The 19,182-nt window shown below is 44.2% G+C and overlaps 4 protein-coding genes across 4 annotated transcripts in view; all 4 read left to right on the plus strand.

The window, feature by feature from the left end:
- Positions 1–19,182, plus strand: part of LOC309359310 (olfactory receptor 2V1-like) — a gene marked incomplete at its 3' end in the record, with an annotated part of 107,792 nt that overhangs the window by 32,161 nt on the left and 56,449 nt on the right. The window lies entirely within an intron of this gene.
- LOC309365064 (olfactory receptor 2D3-like) overlaps positions 1–19,182 on the plus strand; it is a 99,084-nt gene that overhangs the window by 28,691 nt on the left and 51,211 nt on the right. The window lies entirely within an intron of this gene.
- On the plus strand, positions 5,190–6,056 carry LOC309359337 (olfactory receptor 2AK2-like; the record flags this gene model as incomplete). Its single annotated transcript, XM_081892865.1, has 1 exon — positions 5,190–6,056. One exon carries the CDS (start codon positions 5,190–5,192, stop codon positions 6,054–6,056), a length of 867 nt encoding a protein of 288 aa, XP_081748991.1.
- The window catches only part of LOC309365086 (olfactory receptor 2AK2-like), a 54,080-nt gene continuing 45,662 nt past the window's right edge, over positions 10,765–19,182 (plus strand). Inside the window, exon 1 of the mRNA XM_081903229.1 lies at positions 10,765–11,686. Within this exon, the coding sequence (XP_081759355.1) occupies positions 10,796–11,662 (867 nt within the window). The 5' untranslated portion in view covers positions 10,765–10,795 and the 3' untranslated portion in view covers positions 11,663–11,686. The remainder of the gene's footprint in view (positions 11,687–19,182) is intronic.

Consider the following 19,182-nt stretch of genomic DNA (forward strand, 5'->3'; position numbering starts at 1 on the left):
ACACCCACCATTTAGTAAAACACAAATGTTTATCACAAGTTCCTCCCCTGTCCTCCATTGGCTGGAGGCTCACCCCTGTTGACATCTCCTATCCCTCTAAATCCAGGGACCATCACACCTAATTACTTTTACTCAAATAAGGCAGGGTGTTCCTATGCTTTCACACATCTACTCAAGTGATAAAGCCACATCCCAACCACCCCTTAGGCATGCATGAGATATGCCCTGCCCAAGCTTGCTGAGGTGTCCCGATAAACCATAGTCCAACAGCAATCCGCCCTGTTTTCGGGCATTCTTACCACAAGCCAGTAAAGATAAGCCTCTAAGTAAGTCCGTGGCTTCTTAGCTGTTGAAGCCATCTACTCAGATGCTGTAACTGTTTGAGGCCTTATAAGCTCTTAGGATATTATGAAAAAGCGACATTTTTATTCCTTACACATGTGCACCCACCAATGCCCAGAGTTTTCAGAGATATTCTGCAAGCATGTTAACATTAACATTAGCAAAGGGAGAAAGGATAGCAAAACCCTCTCTGTGGGTCATCTACCCAAGCTGAATGTGGAATGATTCATGACAGGGGGGGAAAGTCCTTCTTCACACAGCCCAGGGTTATGCTGTGGAAATCGCTACCACAACATGTAGTGACGACCATCAACTTGGACGACTTCAGAAATTCACAGAGGATTTGAGGGCTTGTCCAAATATCTGCTTGTCCCCTAGAAAGCAGTGGCGTAACATGGTGGTGGGAGCAGAGAACCTGTTGCCCCAGTCGCAAAATTGTTAGGGGCGCAAAATTTCAACACCCCGTGTTGCCTCCATACAGAAGCATGTTTCCATTGCTGGGCTCCTTTGAAAACAGCTTCTCCATGCAAACCAGGAAGTCTTTGCTGCACTGCTTTCCCTGTGTCCGTTGTTGTTCAACATATTTGTAAATGACTTGGATGAAGGAATTGAGGGGATGCTCATCAAATTTGTAGATGACCCCAAACTTGGAGGGGTGGCTAATGCCGTAGAAGACACAATCGGGATACCATATGACCTTAATAGGTTGGAGAACCGGGCCCAACTGAATTTCATAAGAGACAAATGCAAGGTTCTGCACTTAGGCAGGAAGAGTCAGCTGTACCAATATGAGATGGTTGGCACCTAGCTTGCCAGGAGTATATGCCAAAGGGATCTAGGGGTCTTAGTAGACCCACAATATAATAAAGCCTTAAGAGGAACAGTTGAGGGGAGCTGGGTATGTTTAGTCTGGAAAAGCAGAGACTGAGAGGAGATATGGTAGTCATCTTCAAATATGTCAAATATGGAAGAAGGAACCAGATTGTTTCCTCTTGCTCCAGAGAGTAGGATCTGAAGCTACAAAAAGGAGACTCCAACTACCGTAAACATCAGAAATAACTTTCTGACAATAAGAGCTGTTTGGCAGTGGAACAGGCTCCCATGACAGGTGATGGACTCTCCTTCCTTGTAGGTTTTTAAGCAGAGATTGGATGGTCATCTGTCATGGGTGCTTTAGCTGAGATTCCCACATTGCAGGGCGTTGGACTAGAAGACCCTTGAGGTCCCTTCCATCTTCAAAATGATATGATTCAAACTGTTGTTTTCGCCCAACCCACCACTGGCATGCAACCCCTAAAAGGTAGGTTGCAAGTCTTCCAAGTCTGCCCAATGCCATAAAACTAAAAAGGTAAAGGACCCCTGGACAGTTAAGTCCAGTCCAAGACGACTATGGAGTTGTGGCGCTCATCTTGCTTTCAGGCTGAGGGAGCCGGTGTTTGTCCACAGACAGCTTTGCAGGTCATGTGACCAGCATGACTCAACCGCTTCTGGCACAAGAGGACACCGTGACGGAAACCAGACCGCACAGAAATGCCATTTACCTTCCCACCACAGTGGTACCTATTTATCTCCTTGCACTGGTGTGCTTTCAAACTGCTAGGTTGGCAGGAGCTGGGACAGAGCAATGGGAGCTCACTCTGTTGTGGGGATTCAAACCACCAACCTTCGAATCGGCAAGCCCAAGAGGCTCCATGGTTTAGACAACAGCGCTATCCACATCCCAAAACCATAAGAAGTACCCTGCTGGCTCAGCCCTTTTAGTTGGGCATCCTGTTTTCACAGTGCCGAGCACCCCATGTCTGTGAGGAGCCCATAAGTAGGACCTCACCACTGAACATTTGAATCTTCTTCTTTTTTTATTGTTCAGTAGTTGGGTGGGAGCATTCATCCTCATCCACAACAACATTATAAAATACTGTGCAAGAAAGTTACAGCAACTTTGGGATGTGAAGTTTTCACTTTTGAACTGCATTAAAGTTCGGTAACAATTAAAATCTTGGACTCGGAGCCAAATTCCCTAAAGATGGAGTTGGCTGAACGTTTCTCCATTGGGATGAGAAATACTGGATTGGATATGTGGCGGGTGAGAAATACTGGTTCTGGTTTGAATGTTTCAAAATCAAAAGGCATCTATCTTTTCCCTGTCACTAGAAACAGGGAGCCAGTTTGGCTAAGCAAACATTTTGCTGTAAAAGTAGCTTAGGATATTTTCTGACGTATGCATGTTGCTTTATAAGAGAGTATGAATTGGTTTTATTTATTGTTTGGAATTTTTTAAATCAAGCATGTTAAAGGGAAGCAAAGGCACATGTAGCTCTGCAGCCATGAATATAGGTCAGGGCATTCCTCCCTGCTACTTTTGAATATAAAACAAATGTGAACCTTTCTCATCAATGAAGAAGACATATCTCTTTTTCACATAGAACGTAGGATAAATTATTTTTGCAGTAGAAGAAGAGTTGTCACCCCTTTAAATTTGGGGAGCTATGGCAGTAGTAATGATTGAAAAAGATTTAATTAACACAACAGAAGCATGAATGTTTTTCAACGGCTATTTCATTTTAAGAAACTAATTTTTCTCCCTTCTGGATGTTGTAAACAGAAGCGGTCGGCACAGGTATGTAATTCTTAACTTTTGTAGAAGTCATAGTTACTTTGGATTGCATCCAGTTCCATAGCCCCATGGAATTTAATGGACCTAAGTTAGTTCTGGCCATTAATTTCAATGGGGCTACTCTGGATGCAATCTTTTGAAGTGTGATGGTCCATCATGTTAATTCATGATAACACTCACTTATTTTTACTCAGAAACCTTGCAAGCATATGGTTAACGCAAGAATATAATCAAACAAGAAAATGTATTTATTTATTGAGTGTATTTTAGTTAATTTCTATCCTGCCTTACCCTCCAGGAATGGCCAAGGGATTAAAAAGAGAGCGAGATAAATCCAAATTAGGGATGGGTTTATTTCATTTCATTTCATTTCATTTCATTTCATTTGCATTAAAATGAATTCACACTTCCAAAACCACCATGCCAATTGAAACACCGCTGTCCTTCATCTTTTCCCAACCAATGTGTAAGGACAATTGCTTGCAAAAATGTGTATTATTAGGAGAAACTAGCACTAAATGGCACCTGAATTTCCTGAGTATTTTTTAAATTATTATTCATTGCAAATAGCTGTGGGAATGTCGAGAACTGAATTTAAGACTGGAAAAATGGGAAAACATAACTGCTTACCATATCAGTAAAAAGCAATTTGGATTGGATTGGACCGTAACAGTGACAGCTCCACACACCTATTTTCAGAATTTTGCATCAGATAAAATGTAAAATGTATTGATTTAGAATGTGTAAGAATCTGTGTTTTCTAGGAAGTTTGGAAATGTACATTTTAATGTCAGGGTAATAAAATCCATTTGAATGTTTTGCTAATGTTTTCAAAGAGTTCAGTCCTGAAGACATATAGACTAGCAGAATAAGATTCCGGCATCTTTGCCTTACATCCTAATATCCATTAAATTAAGCAACATTTATTATCATTGCATTCCTCCTGTACATGTGCTATCTTTAATTCTGGCTCACTATTCCAAGGTGACAGAGTTAGGCTACAATCCTAACCCCACTTCCCTGGGAGTAAGCCTTATTGAATTCAATAGGACTTACTTCTGACATGGTCAGCTCTTTGAGCACTTTAAGGCTCTGTGAATGGTGAAGATTATTGTCTTCTTTAAATACTGAAAGGCTCTGATAGTTGTCACTATTTTGCAGCCATACACATGATTGCATCAAGATGGTGATTTGTCTTTAGTTTCTTGCAGTGTTTTGCTGCAATAAGGTGCCTTTTGTTTTGTTTCCAATGTCATGCACATTCATAATGTAGACAAGATGAAAAGATAGATCCAAACTGAAAGAGATGATTGTTGAGACAAGTAATAAATTCTCCAGTTTAGAAATTCACCTGGTTGAACCAGAAATCAGGTAGTGTGTAAATATGGAGCAGACCGGATAAATAATAAAAGAGTAGAAACAGAAATATTTGCATTCCTAAGGATTTGCTTGCAGTCAGCAAAATGTGTTATTCGACTGAATTACCTACCCATTTGTTATTAGCAGTAATATTTATATAACGCTTGGCATCAAAATACGCTTCTAAGCGATTTACATGTATGAAAATAGGATTGGAGCACTTTCAAGACACCTGCTTATTGAGCATTTATCCAACTTTGAGGGCCAATTAAATGAGATTGCATTATATTACACTTTCCCATGCATTTCCCCACCTTCTGTTGCCCAGAGGGGGCAGCAGCAGGGGGGAACAGAAGTAGGTTTGTTGCACAAAAGAACCCAATCCACATTAACTGAGAAACCGGAATTTGCTGCTATGCCATTGAATCCCACAAGCAAAGTAGTGAGAATCTGGATGCACCCAGAGGGACCTCTAACATATTGGGCAGTATATGGACTTTAATGCATTCAGTAGAATGCTCTTCCCTCCAGCTGTCCCATTGAACCCTCAAAATCTCAGCTGGAGGGTTGGGAACCCCTAAACATTTTGGGGGGACTCATGGGGGGAGTAGAGAAGAGGAGGTCTTGTTGCACCAGCAGAACTAATTGTGCAGAGCATTGGACACAATCCATTATGTTAAAAACTGCTCTCTTTTTTGTTGTTTATGTTATGTGTACAATGGATTCAACCTTACAATTTGGCACATCACTTCTCACATGTCTTCTCCTTGAGTCTACAGGTGAAATTTGGGCAAATGCAGGAGGGATGGGAGAGGGGAATTCAACGTCATGGACCGTATTCCTTCTTGTTGGACTTCAGCATCAAAGGTCACCTATGGTTTTCCTTGGTGTGATCTTCTTCATGTTCATAGTAGCTCTGATAGGGAACAGCCTCCTTCTTTTTCTGATCAAGACAGACTCTGGTCTGCAGACTCCAATGTATTTTTTCCTCAGCCAACTAGCCTTCATGGACCTCTGCCAAGTTCTCACCATTGTTCCCAAAATGGCAGTGAATTTTGTAACCCAGAGCTACAGCATTTCACTCTATGGTTGTGTCGTGCAGATCTCTGTCATACTGCTCTTGGGTGGGTCAGAATGCCTCATCCTGGCGACCATGTCATATGACAGGTATGTGGCTATCTGCAGGCCGTTACAATATCCAGTTCTCATGAGGAGCAAAATCTGCAACATCATGTCAGTTGCTGCCTGGTTTTGGTCTTCTGTGCAGGCCTTGACCTGTTCCCTTTATGTACTGCCACTTCCCTACTGCAAGTCCAATGTGATCAACCATTACATGTGTGATTATCCAGCCCTTGTTCAGTTGTCCTGCTCTGACAATTCTGCCTTCAATAAAGTCACATATTTTGGGGATTTCCTAGTTTTTCTCATCCCCATCTCAGTCATCCTGGCTTCCTACATAGCCATCCTACTTCAAGTTCTCAGAGCACGCTCCTCTGGAAGAAGCCACAAGGCCTTGGGGACCTGCTTGTCCCATCTGTGTGTGGTTGGGATCTTCTACGTTACGGCCATTTTGACGTACATGACACCTGCTGCTTCCTATTCAGCACAAAGGGCCATGATAAACACTGTGTTTTTTACCATTGCGCCTGCCATGATGAATCCTTTCATATACAGCCTGAGGAACCGGGACGTCTTAGCAGCACTGAGAAAGCTCTTTGCAAGATGCACAATGTGTCAATGATTTCAGCAGGATACAGAATGGCAGGTACCATCCCTTTGGAATTTATGCAAGGGCTGAAATTTAGCTGGAAGGAACTTAAGTGAGAGATACAAAATTTGTCAAAGGATGCTTCAGATGGGCGTATTATTGTGGGATTCTTGCTACTCACGTGTGAACAGAGTCTTGAAACCAGAGTCTGCTTTAATTAAATGGTTTTTAGTTGTTGTCATTGTTCATGTTGTTTTACTGTAAAACGACTTGGAAATATTTTATGGGGCATCATTCGTAAATCAAATCAACTACTAAGTAAATGAATAACACAGGTTTTCAACAGTGCCCATTTGGTGTTCTTGGCATTGAAATGTGTGGCTGTATTCCCCAACCCTCACCATTTAATTCAGATTTATTTTCTCTGGGGAAAATCATATGTATGTCTGTGGGTGGGTGGAGGGGGTGAATGCGTGCATAATGTTTCGAACAACCCCTTAATAGCCTGATTTTATGACTGCTGAAACTTTTATTGGAATTATGCATAATTGGAAATTTTTGGAATGCCCTAAAACATTGTATAAATTCTAAGGGTCATTTCCCCTGTCTAATATATAACCTACAGTGAAAGAGCTGGGCATATTCTGGGCTGCCAGCTCCACCACCTCTCCTGAGAGACTCTTCCACTGACCAACAGCTTTTACTGTCAGAACGTTTTATGAGAGTTTAGTCAGAATCTGCTTTTCTGCAACTTGAAGTCTTTGCCTCGAGTCCTACCCTCAAGAGCAGGAGAAAACAAGCATGCTCCCTCTTCCATGTGACAGCCCTTTACTTATTTGAAGATGGCTATCATATCTCCTCACAGTCTCCCCTTTTCCAGGCTGAACATACGCAGCTCCTTCAAGCATTCCTCGTAAGGAATGCTTTCCAGACCCTTAATCATCTTGGTTGCTCTCCTGTAAACACGTTCCACCTTGTCAACATCCATCTTAAATTGTGTTGCCCAGAATTGGACACAGTATTCCAGGTGTGGACTGACCAAGGTAAAATAGAGTGCTTCTATGACTTCCCTTGATCTGGACACTATACTTCTCTTGATGCATTCTAGAACAGCATTAGCTTTTTTTGCTGCTGCATCACACTGTTGTCTCATGTTAAGTTTGTGGCTCACCAAAACCCCTAGACCCTTTTCACATGTACTGCTTGTAAGCCAGGTGTCCCCCATCCTTTATTTATGCATCTGGTTCTTCCTGCTTAAGTCCAGAACTGTCCATTTGTCCCCTATTGTCCTTAAAATGAAAAACACCAACACTAACACAGGGACCAAGGAAAGCAGACAGCGAGAGATGCAGGCAGAAGAAAAAGGCCGGGATGGATCTGGATTGGCTCTGCAGCTTCTGCCTGTGTTTGTCTCTGGAAGCAGCAGCGTGCTGATTAACTCCAGCAGTGGCTCCTGCAGGTCCATTCCAGCCTTTTCCTCCTGCCTCTGTCAGTTTTTGTCTCCCAGCTTCGTCTCCATCCACGTTCTGCTGGCCACCATTTGTCTCTTTACCCTTTCCGTGTCCCTGTTTGTTTGTCTTGACTTTCCCTATCCCTTCTTCCTTTGCTGAAATAATTTTTACAAAATCCCTGGGGGTACACCCAAATGAAATATGCTGTGCATGCCTACACAAGTGGGGAGTGTGTGTGTGTGTGTGTGTGTGTGTGTGTGTGTGTGTGTGAAGTCTCCCTAGTCCGCCCCCTACCATAAAACCACAAGGAGAGTCCTTCTGGATCAGCCCAAAGGCCCTTTTAGCTGAGCATCCTGCCCACCACCACATGTCTGTGAGGAACCCATAAGCAGAACCTGAGCACCGAACAGGTGAATCTTCTGCTGCTTTGTTGCCCAGTAAATGCGTAGGAACATTCATCATCTTCACTATCCTCAATATTATCATATATGTCTGAATGTGAGGCGTGAAGGCTGCTTCCGGCAAGGCCCATTCCAACTGGCTTAGGGTGCGGGGCCCACACTCACCCAGACCTACTAAGAGGCTCCTCATGAGGTCAGAGGAACATCACCCGGTTATTGTTTTATTGTTTTATTGATTTAATATGTGGTACATCTCTTTGAGCTTTTTATTTAAAATATAAAGAGGAATTGAAATTAAAAATACATATATACTGTCCAAGAATGCATCTTCAGCATCTTCAGACGGTGAGTGGTAGGAACTTTTCAATTTTGAACTGCAACGAAGTTTGGTAACAATTAAAATAATGGTTTGGGAGCAGATTCCCTCAGGGTGGAGCTGGCGGAGCATTTCTCCATGGAGAGTAGAAATGCTAGATTGGAAATGTGCCAGGTGAGAAATCCTGGTTCTGGTCTGAATGTTTCAGAATCAAAAGGCAGATATATATTTCCTGCTTCTAGAAACAGGGAGTCAGTGGAGCTAAGCAAACATTTCGCTGTAAATGTATGTTGGGAAATTTTCAGAGATATGCTTTATCAGGGAGGTTGAATTGGTTTGTTTAGGTTTTGGAATTTTAAAAATCAAGCATGTCTAAAGGAAGCAAAGGCACATGTAATTCTGCAGCTCTGAATATAGCTCATGGCATTCCTGAATGTGAAATTCCTTATTAATAAAGAAGGCATTTCTCTTTTTCTCAAAGAATGGGAAATCTTTTTTGCGGTAGAGGATGAATTGCCACCCCTTTGAAATTGGGGGGGGGGGTAAAACAGTAGTTATTATTGTAAAAAATTAATTAACACAACAGAGGGATCACAGTTTTTCAACCGAGCCTTGAGAATTAATTTTCATTTTAAGAAACTAAACTTTTCTCCCTTCCTGCTGTTGTAAACAGAAGCGGTCGACACAGGTATGTAATTCTGAACATTTGTAGAAGTCATAGTTATTCTGGATGGTATCCAACTCTGTAGCCCCTTGGAAATCAACGGACCTCAGTTAGTCCTGGCCATTCATTTCAACAGATCTACTCTGAGTAGAACTAAAATGGGATGCAATCTCTTGCCACATGATGGTCCATTATGCTGATTCGTGATAACACCAATTTAATTGTACTTAAGAACCTTGCAAGCTTATGGTAAATAAAAAAATATATTCAAACAGGAAAATGTATATATTTATTTAGCTTATGTATATTCCTCTTAGATATTTTCTATCCTGCCATACCCTCCAGGAAAAGTCAAGGCATGAGAAACAGGTATTTTTATAAACCAGATTTCATTTGAAAGTGAGACTTGGCACGACACATATTATTTATTCCCACATTTTCCCTGTGTGGCACTTCAAAATGTACATGAGATAAAATATTCTGCTGGAAACAATTTACTACACGACTCATGGTTTTGCAGCTGTAAAGCAACTGAGCTACAACAGCCTGGCATTGGTATTCTTTAGCTGTATCATAGACACCGGGCTTAACACCTGCCATCCATATCCTTTCATTTCAAACAGGAATATTTATGAACAGAGTATTCCATTCTCATGCTTAGGCTGAGTTTAGCTAGGATGGGGAGTTTTTTGTCTCTATAAGAACATGATAAAGCTTTGATAAATGACCCGTTATTGTGCATTCATTTTTTAAATATTGAGTTTGCCCTTTCCTTTATACCCATAACAGCCTTCTGGATAGGTTAAAGTAAGGCAGGGGCCGCCTACATGATGCCATCCAGATGTTGGAGCTATAGAACCCATCATCCCTGAGAACCGGCCACAATTTAAAAACCTGCCTTAGATAAGTTGAGAAAGGGGTAGTGCTATGGATCTGGAGGGACAGGAACATGGTCCTTCCGGTGGTTGCATGTTAGAGATTTCCCTCCTATAGCGGTGAATCTGGATCCCAAGTGACCCATTTCCACTGAAAAAGAACTGCAATGGGCTTCAGCGAAACAACATTGCAAAAGTCCCAAGCAAAAGTCCCAGCAATCAGCGATATGAAAGGAGAAGTTGGGGCTGGATCAACCTCAAACACCTTATTCCCCTTTCCCTTCTAAAACACAATGTTGGCTGGATTTTCAGGAATTATCTTACCATTTCCCAAGCCTTTCTGCACCTTTTGTGGTGGGGAGAGGGGGACAGGCATAGCACAAAAGCACCCAAGCCACATTAACTGAGCAAACCTAAGCTGCTGTTATGCCATTGAATTCCACAAGCAAAATACAATGGTAAAATTCATGTCAAATTGCTGTTTTAGGGGTTGCTTTCATCGTCTGGAATAGATTAATCCGTTTTCCTTTACTTTCCATCAGAAAGCACGCCTTGGTTAAAGTCTCCTTTGGTTTAAGACTGGACTTCCAGAACAGATTAAGGTTGTAAACCAAGGTACAACTGTAGTGAGAATCTGGATGCACCCAGAGAGATTTCTAACATATTGGGCAGTATCCAACATTGAAGATCTGCCTGCAAAATGGACTTCCATGCATTCAGTAGAACTTCCTCTTCCCTCCAGCTGCCCCACAGAACCCTCAAAATCTCAACTGGAGGGTTGGGAACCCACAAACATATTTTGGGGACTCTTGGAGGAGAGAAGAGAAGTCTTGTTGCACAGGCAGAACTAAGTGTGAGGAGCATTAGACACAATCCATTATATTAAAAACTGTTCTCTTTTTGTTGTTTATGTTATGTGTACAGTGGATTCAAGACTACAATTTGGCACACCACATCTCACAAGTCCTCTTCTTAAGCCTTCAGGCAAGTGAAGGAGGAATGGGAGAAGGGAATATGTCATGGACCGTGTTCCTTCTGGTTGGACTTCAGCATCAAAGGTCACCTATGGTTTTCCTTGGTGTGATCTTCTTCATGTTCATAGTAGCTCTGATAGGGAACAGCCTCCTTCTTTTTCTGATCAAGACAGACTCTGGTCTGCAGACTCCAATGTATTTTTTCCTCAGCCAACTAGCCTTCATGGACCTCTGCCAAGTTCTCTCCATTGTTCCCAAAATGACGGTGGATTTTGTAACCCACAGCTACAGCATTTCACTCTACGGTTGTTTTGTGCAGATTTCTGTCACAATGCTCATGGCAGGGGCAGAGTGCTTCATCCTGGCGACCATGTCATATGACAGGTATGTGGCTATTTGCAGGCCGCTGCAATATCCGGTTCTCATGAGGAGGAAAATTTGCATCATCATGTCAGTAGCTGCTTGGTTTGGGTCTTCTGTGCAGGCCTTCACTAGTTCCCTTTATGTACTGCCCCTTCCCTACTGCAAGTCCAATGTGATCAGACACTACATGTGCGATTACCCAGCCCTTGTTCAGCTGTCCTGCTATGACAACTTGGCATATAATATAACAGCATACTTTGCTAATTCCATGTTCCTTGTCATCCCCATCTCAGTCATCCTGGCTTCCTACATAGCCATCCTACTTCAAGTCTTCAGATCACGATCCTCTGGAAGAAGCCACAAGGCCTTGGGGACCTGCTTGTCCCATCTCTGTGTGGTGGGGATCTTCTTTGTTACGGCCATTTTGACATACATGACACCTGCTGCTTCCTATTCAGCACAAAGGGCCATGATAAACACTTTGTTTTTTACCATTGTGCCTGCCATGATGAACCCTTTCATATACAGCTTGAGGAACCGGGACGTCTTAGCAGCACTGAGAAAGCTCTTTGCAAGATGCACAATGTGTCAATGATTTCAGCAGGATACAAAATGGCAGGTACCATCCCTTTGAAATTTAGCCAGGGCCTGAAATTTATCTAAGGCTGCTTCAGATGGGCGTATTATTGTGGAATGGGTGCTACTCACGTGTGAACAGAATCTGGAAACAGAGTCTGCTTTACTTAAATTGTTCTTATTTGTTGTCATTGTTCACATTGTTTTCTGTAAAACCACTTGGAAATATGTTATGGGGCATCATTCGTAAATGGAATCAATTAAGTAAATGAATAACACAGGTTTTCAACAGTGCCCATTTGGTGTTCTTGGCATTGAAATGTGTGGCTGTATTCCCCAACCCTCCCCATTTAATTCAGATTTATTTTCTCTGGGGAAAGTCATATGTATGGAGGTGGGGGTGGTACGCATGCGTAATGTTTCGAACAACTACTTTGCAGTACCTGAATGTCCTATTTGCATCATTACCGCTATATGATTTGTGATGGTAGCAAAAAATGAATCCCAACATTCATACTGTACATATGCATATACATATACATATACATATACATATACATATACATATATATATGTGCAATAACCTTCAGTGATGGAGCTGGGCATATTCTGGGCTTCCAACTCCACCAACTCTCCTGAGAGACTGTTCCACTGACCAACAGCTGTTACTGTCAGAAGGTTTTTCTGAATGTTTAGTCAGAATCTCCTTTTCTGCAACTAGAAGTCATTGCCTCCAGTCCAACCACCAAGAGCAGGAGAAAACAAGCATGCTCCCTCTTCCATGTGACAGCCCTTTACATATTTGAAGATGGCTATCATATCTCCTCACAGTCTCCCCTTTTCCAGGCTGAACATACGCAGCTCCTTCAAGCATTCCTCGTAAGGTTTACTTTCCAGATCCTTAATCATCTTGGTTGCTCTCCTATAAACACGTTCCAGCTCGTCAACATCCTTCTTAAATTGTGTTGCCCAGAAATGGACACAGTATTCCAGGTGTGGACTGACCAAGGTAGAATAGAGTGCTTCTATTACTTCCTTTGATCTGGACACTAGACTTCTGTTGATGCAGCCGAGAATAGGGTTAGCTTTTTTTTTTTTTTTTGCTGTTGCATCACACTGTTGACGCTTGTTAAGCCTGTGGTCCACCAAGACCTGTAGACCCTTTTCACATGTACTGCTTGTAAGCCAGGTGTCCCCCATCCTTTATTTGTGCATCTGGTTCTTCCTGCTTAAGTCCAGAACCGTACATTTGTCCCCTATTGCCCCTAAAATGAAAAACACCAACACTACCACAGGGACCAAGGAAAGCAGACAGAGAGAGATGTAGGCAGAAGAAAAAGGCCGGAATGGATCTGGATTGGCTCTGCAGCTTCAGCCTGTGTTTGTCTCTGGAAGCAGCAGCGTGCTGATTAACTCCAACAGTGGCCCCTGCAGATCCATTCCAGCCTTTTCCTCCTGCCTCTGTCACTTTTTTAATAAAAATAATAATAATAATAATAATAATAATAATAATAATAATAATAATAATAATAATAATAATAATTTATTATTTATACCCCACCCATCTGGCTGGGCCTCCCCAGCCACTCTGGGTGGCTTCCATAAAAACCAAAAATACAGTAAAATATCACACGTTAAAAACTTCCCTGAACAGGGCTGCCTTAAGATGTCTTCTGAATGTCAGGTAGTTGTTTATCTCTTTGGCATCTGCTGGAAGGGCGTTCCACAGGGTGGGCGCCACTACCGAGAAGGCCCTCTGCCTGGTTCCCTGTAGCTTTGCTTCTCGCAATGAGGGAACCGCCAGAAGGCCCTCGGCGCTGGACCTCAGCGTCCGGGCAGAATGATGGGGGTGGAGACGCTCCTTCAGGTATACTGGACCGAGGCCGTTTAGGGCTTTAAAGGTCAGCACCAACACTTTGAACTGTGCTCGGAAACATACTGGGAGCCAATGTAGGTCTTTCAAGACCGGTGTTATATGGTCTCGGCGGCCGCTCCCAGTCACCAGTCTAGCTGCCGCATTCTGGATTAGTTGTAGTTTCTGAGTCACCTTCAAAGGTAGCCCCACGTAGAGTGCATTGCAGTAGTCGAAGCGGGAGATAACCAGAGCATGCACCACTCTGGCGAGACAGTCCGCAGGCAGATAGGGTCTCAGCCTACGTACCAGATGGAGCTGGTAAACAGCTGCCCTGGACACAGATTTGACCTGTGCCTCCATGGACAGCTGTGAGTCCAAAATGACTCCCAGGCTGCGCACCTGGTCCTTCAGGGGCACAGTTACCCCATTCAGGACCAGGGAATCCTCCACACCTGCCCGCCTCCTGTCCCCCAGAAACAGTACTTCTGTCTTGTCAGGATTCAACCTCAATCTGTTAGCCGCCATCCATCCTCCAACCGCCTCCAGACACTCACACAGGACCTTCACTGCCCTCACTGGTTCTGATTTAAAAGAGAGGTAGAGCTGGGTATCATCTGCATACTGATGAACACCCAGCCCAAACCTCCTGATGATCTCTCCCAGCGGCTGCATGTAAATGTTGAAAAGCATGGGGGAGAGGACAGAACCCTGAGGCACCCCACAAGTGAGAGCCCAAGGGTCTGAACACTCATCCCCCCCCACCACTTTCTGAACACGGCCCAGGAGGAAGGAGCGGAACCACTGTAGGACAGTGCCCCCAGCTCCCAGCCCCTCAAGACGGTCCAGAAGGATGTTATGGTCAATGGTATCAAACGCCGCTGAGAGATCCAGCAGAACTAGGAAACAGCTCTCACCTTTGTCCCTAGCCCGCCGGAGATCATCAACCAGTGCGACCAAGGCAGTTTCAGTCCCATGATGAGGCCTGAATCCCGACTGGAAGGGATCCAAATGGTCCGCTTCTTCCAGGCGTGCCTGGAGTTGTTCGGCAACCGCTCGCTCTATCACCTTGCCCAAGAATGGAAGATTTGAGACTGGGCGATAGTTGGCCATTGTGGCCGCATCTAAAGATGGTTTTTTAAGAAGCGGTTTAATAACCGCCTCTTTCAGTGGGTCTGGGAAGGCTCCCTCACGGAGGGAAGCATTCACCACCCCACGAAGCCCATCGCCCAGTCCTTCCCGGCTAGCTTTTATAAGCCAGGATGGGCAAGGATCCAGGAGACAGGTGGTTGGTTTCACTCGTCCAAGCAGCCTGTCCACATCCTCGGAGGTAACAGATTGGAATTGATCCCACTCAACTTGACTAGACAGAACTCTAGCACTCTCCCGCCCCGGCCCTGCTCCCACGGTGGAGTCTACTTCTTCCCGAATCTGAGCGATTTTATCTGCAAAAAACTTTGCAAAATCATTGCAGGAGAATATGTGGCCCATACTGGGCCCCGATGTTACAGGTGGTTCCGCTAAATTGTGAACCACCTGAAAAAGTCTCCTGCTGCTGTTTTCTGCAGATGCAATAGAGGCGGCGAAGAAATTCTTCTTCGCTGTCGCTATCGCCACTTGGTAGGCTCGACGTTGAGCTCTAACCTGTGTCCGGTCAGATTCGGAATGAGTTATCTGCCACCGGCGCTCTAGCCGTCTCAACGATTGTTTCATTGCCCTCAGATCCGTGGAAAACCACGGGGCTCTCCGGGCTCCATGCAATCGGAGAGGGCGCTTCGCAGCCAAACAGTCAATAGCCCTGGTTAACTCCGCATTCCAGCGGGCCACCAGGGAATCAGCTGAAAGGCCATCAACATGGGATAAAGCATCCCCTACCACTCTCTGGAAACCATTTGGATCCATTAAGTGGCGGGGGCGGACCATCCGAATTGGTCCCACCTCCCTGCAGAGGGGATGGGTCGCAGAGAAGTCCAGTTGCACCAGGAAGTGATCTGACCATGGCACTTCTTTTGTTTCACTTTTACTTAGTGTCAGATCACCAACATCCATAGAGGTAAACACCAGGTCCAAGGCATGTCCGCGGCTATGGGTTAGGCCAGACTTATTCAGGGACAGCCCCATGGAGGCCATGCTTTCCACGAAGTCCCGAGCTGCCCCTTGTAAGGTCGTGTCGGCATGGATGTTAAAATCCCCTAGGACGACCAAGCTAGGTGTCTCCAGGAGAACATCCGCCACGACCTGAAGCAGCTCGGGCAGGGAATCCTTGGTGCAGCGGGGAGGTCGGTACACCAAAAGGAATCCTGTACTGCCCCTATTGCCCAACTTCCAGAACATGCACTCAGAAAACTGGGTCTTCCCAATAGGACGCCTGGTGCAAACTAATGACTTTCTAAAAATCACTGCAACCCCCCCTCCCCGCCCACATGACCTGGGTTGCTGTGCGTAAGAGAAGCCTGGTGGACAAGCAGCGGCAAGGACAGGCCCATCTGCTTCATCCAACCAAGTCTCTGTTACACATGCCAGGTCAAGTCCTCCATCCATGATCAAGTCATGGATGGCAGTGGTCTTATGAATCATTGACCTGGCATTGCACAGCAGCACCTTCAGGTCATGTGGGTATCCCTTGCTGATTCTAGTATCCATCCGGTCAGGACCAGACCCGGAGGCAGGAATAGTCCTCAGACAACGACTAAACCTGCCTCCTCTGTAATGACATGGTCTGGTCTTAGCGTAACTCCTCCTCCTACCTGTGATCACTGAGATCGGTTGTCCCAGTGCATTCCCCCCTGTGGAACATGCCCCAGCCATTTTGTCGGCTGGGGCCCACTCCCCGGCAGCCCTGACCCCTCCCCCTATCTTTTCCTTGTCCCTGTTTGTTTGTCTTGACTTTCCCTATCCCTTCTTCCTTTGCTGAAATAATTTTTACAAAATCCCTGGGGGCAAACCCAAATGAAATATGCTGTGCATGCCTGCACAAGTGGAGTGTGTGTGTGTGTGTGTGTGTGTGTGTGAGAGAGAGAGAGAGAGAGAGAGAGAGAGAGAGAGAGAGAGAGAGAGGTCTCCCTAGCCTAGTCCGCCCCCTACCATAAAACCACAAGGAGAGTCCTTCTGGATCAGCCCAGAGGCCCTTTTAGCTGAGCATCCTGCCCACCACCACATGTCTGTGAGGAACCCATAAGCAGAACCTGAGCACCGAACAGGTGAATCTTCTGCTGTTTCCTACTAAGATGCATAGGAACATTCATCATCATCACCATCCTCAATATTTGCTCTGTACTAATTTTAAGATTAGGGAGGGCAGGGCACAGATAAAAAAATATTTTTATTAATATTAAATTTGCCCAGCTGTGAGGCGTGAAGGCTGCTTCCGGCAAGGCCCTTTCCACCTGGCCTAGGGGGCGGGGCCCACACTCACCCAGACCTGCTAAGAGGCTCCTCATGAGCCCTGTGGAACATCACCGGCTACTGTTTTATTGTTTTATTGATTTAATATGTGGTAAACCCCTTTGAGGATTTTATTAAAAATATAAAGAGGTATAGAAATTAAACATCCATCCATCCATAATTTCCAAGAATGCATCTTCAGCATCTTTAGAAGGTGGTAGGAAGTTTTCACTTTGGAACTGCAATAAAGTTTGGTAACAATTAAAATAATGGTTTGGGAGCAGATTCCCTCAGGGTGGAGCTGGCGGAGAATTTCTCCATGGAGAGTAGAAATGCTGGATTGGAAATGTGCCAGGTGAGAAATCCTGGTTCTAGTCTGAATGTTTCAGAATCAAAAGGCAGATATATATTTCCTGCTTCTAGAAACAGGGAGTCAGTGGAGCTAAGCAAACATTTCGCTGCAAATGTACGTTGGGAAATTTTCAGAGATATGCACGTTGCTTTGTCAGGGAGCATGAATTGGTATTGGAATTTTAAAAATCAAGCATGTCAAAAGGAAGCAAAGGCTCATGTAATTCTGCAGCCCTGAATATAGGTCATGGCATTCCTCCCCCCTATTTTTGATTATAAAAAGATTCTGAACGTTCCTCATTAATTAAGAAGACATCTCTCTTTTTCTTAAAGAATGGAAGCGAAATCATTTTTGCGGTAGAGGATGAATTGCCACCCCTTTGAAACTGGGGAGCTATAACAGTAGTAATTATTGTAAAAAATTAATTAACACAACAGAGACATCACAGTTTTTCAACGGAGCCTTGGCAATTAATTTTCATTTTAAGAAACTAAACTTTCTCCCTTATTGCTGTTGTAAACAGAAGCAGTTGACACAGGTATGTAATTCTGAACATTTGTAGAAGTCATAGTTATTCTGTATTTCATCCAGCTCTGTAGCCCCATGGAAATCAATGGACCTCAGTTAGTCCTGGCCATTCATTTCAACAGATCTACTCTGAGTAGAACTAAAATGGGATGCAATCATGATGGTCCATTATGCTGATTCATGATAACACCAATTTGTTGTTGTTGTCGTTTAGTCGTGTCCGACTCTTCGTGACCCCATGGACCAGAGCTCTCCAGGCACTCCTGTCTTCCACTGCCTCCCACAGTTTGGTCAAACTCATGCTGGTAGCTTCGAGAACACTGTCCAACCATCTCGTCCTCTGTCGTTCCCTTCTCCTTGTGCCCTCCATCTTTCCCAACATCAGGGTCTTTTCCAGGGAGTCTTCTCTTCTCATGAGGTGGCCAAAGTATTGGAGCCTCAGCTTCACGATCTGTCCTTCCAGTGAGCACTCAGGGCCGATTTCCTTCAGAATGGATAGGTTTTATCTTCTTGCAGTCCATGGGATTTCCTTCAGAATGGATAGGTTTGATCTTCTTGCAGTCCATGGGACTCTCCTCCAGCACCATAATTCAAAAGCATCAATTCTTCGGTGATCAGCCTTCTTTATGGTCCAGCTCTCACTTCCATACATCACTACTGGGAAAACCATAGCTTTAACTATACCGACCTTTGTTGGCAAGGTGATGTCTTTGCTTTTTAAGATGCTGTCTAGGTTTGTCATTACTTTCCTCCCAAAAAGCAGGCGTCTTTAATTTTGTGACTGCTGTCACCATCTACAGTGATCATGGAGCCCAAGAAAGTAAAATCTCTCACTGCCTCCATTTCTTCCCCTTCTATTTGCCAGGAGTTGATGGGACCTGTGGCCATGATCTTCGTTTTTTTGCTGTTGAGCTTCAGACCATATTTTGCACTCTCCTCTATCACCCTCATTAAAAGGTTATTTAATTCCTCCTCACTTTCTGCCGTCAAGGTTGTGTCATCTGCATATCTGAGGTTGTTGATATTTCTTCCGGCAATCTTAATTCTGGCTAGGGATTCATCCAGCCCAGCCTTTTGCATGATGAATTCTGCATATAAGTTAAATAAGCAAGGAGACAATATATAGCTTTGTCATACTCCTTTCCCAATTTTGAACCAACCTGTTGTTCCATATCCAGTTCTAACTGTAGCTTCTTGTCCCACATGGAGATTTCTCAGGAGACAGATGAGGTGATCAAGCACTCCCATTTCTTTAAGAACTTGCCATAGTTTGCTGTGGTCGACACAGTCAAAGGCTTTTGCATAGTCAATGAAGCAGAAGTAGATGTCTTTCTGGAACTCTCTAGCTTTCTCCATAATCCAGAGCATGTTTGCAATTTGGTCTCTGGTTCCCCTGCCTCTTCTAAATCCAGCTTGCACTTCT

This window comes from Podarcis melisellensis (assembly GCF_964234715.1).
Source record: "Podarcis melisellensis genome assembly, chromosome: 2".
In the NCBI taxonomy this organism is placed as follows: Eukaryota; Metazoa; Chordata; class Lepidosauria; order Squamata; family Lacertidae; genus Podarcis; species Podarcis melisellensis.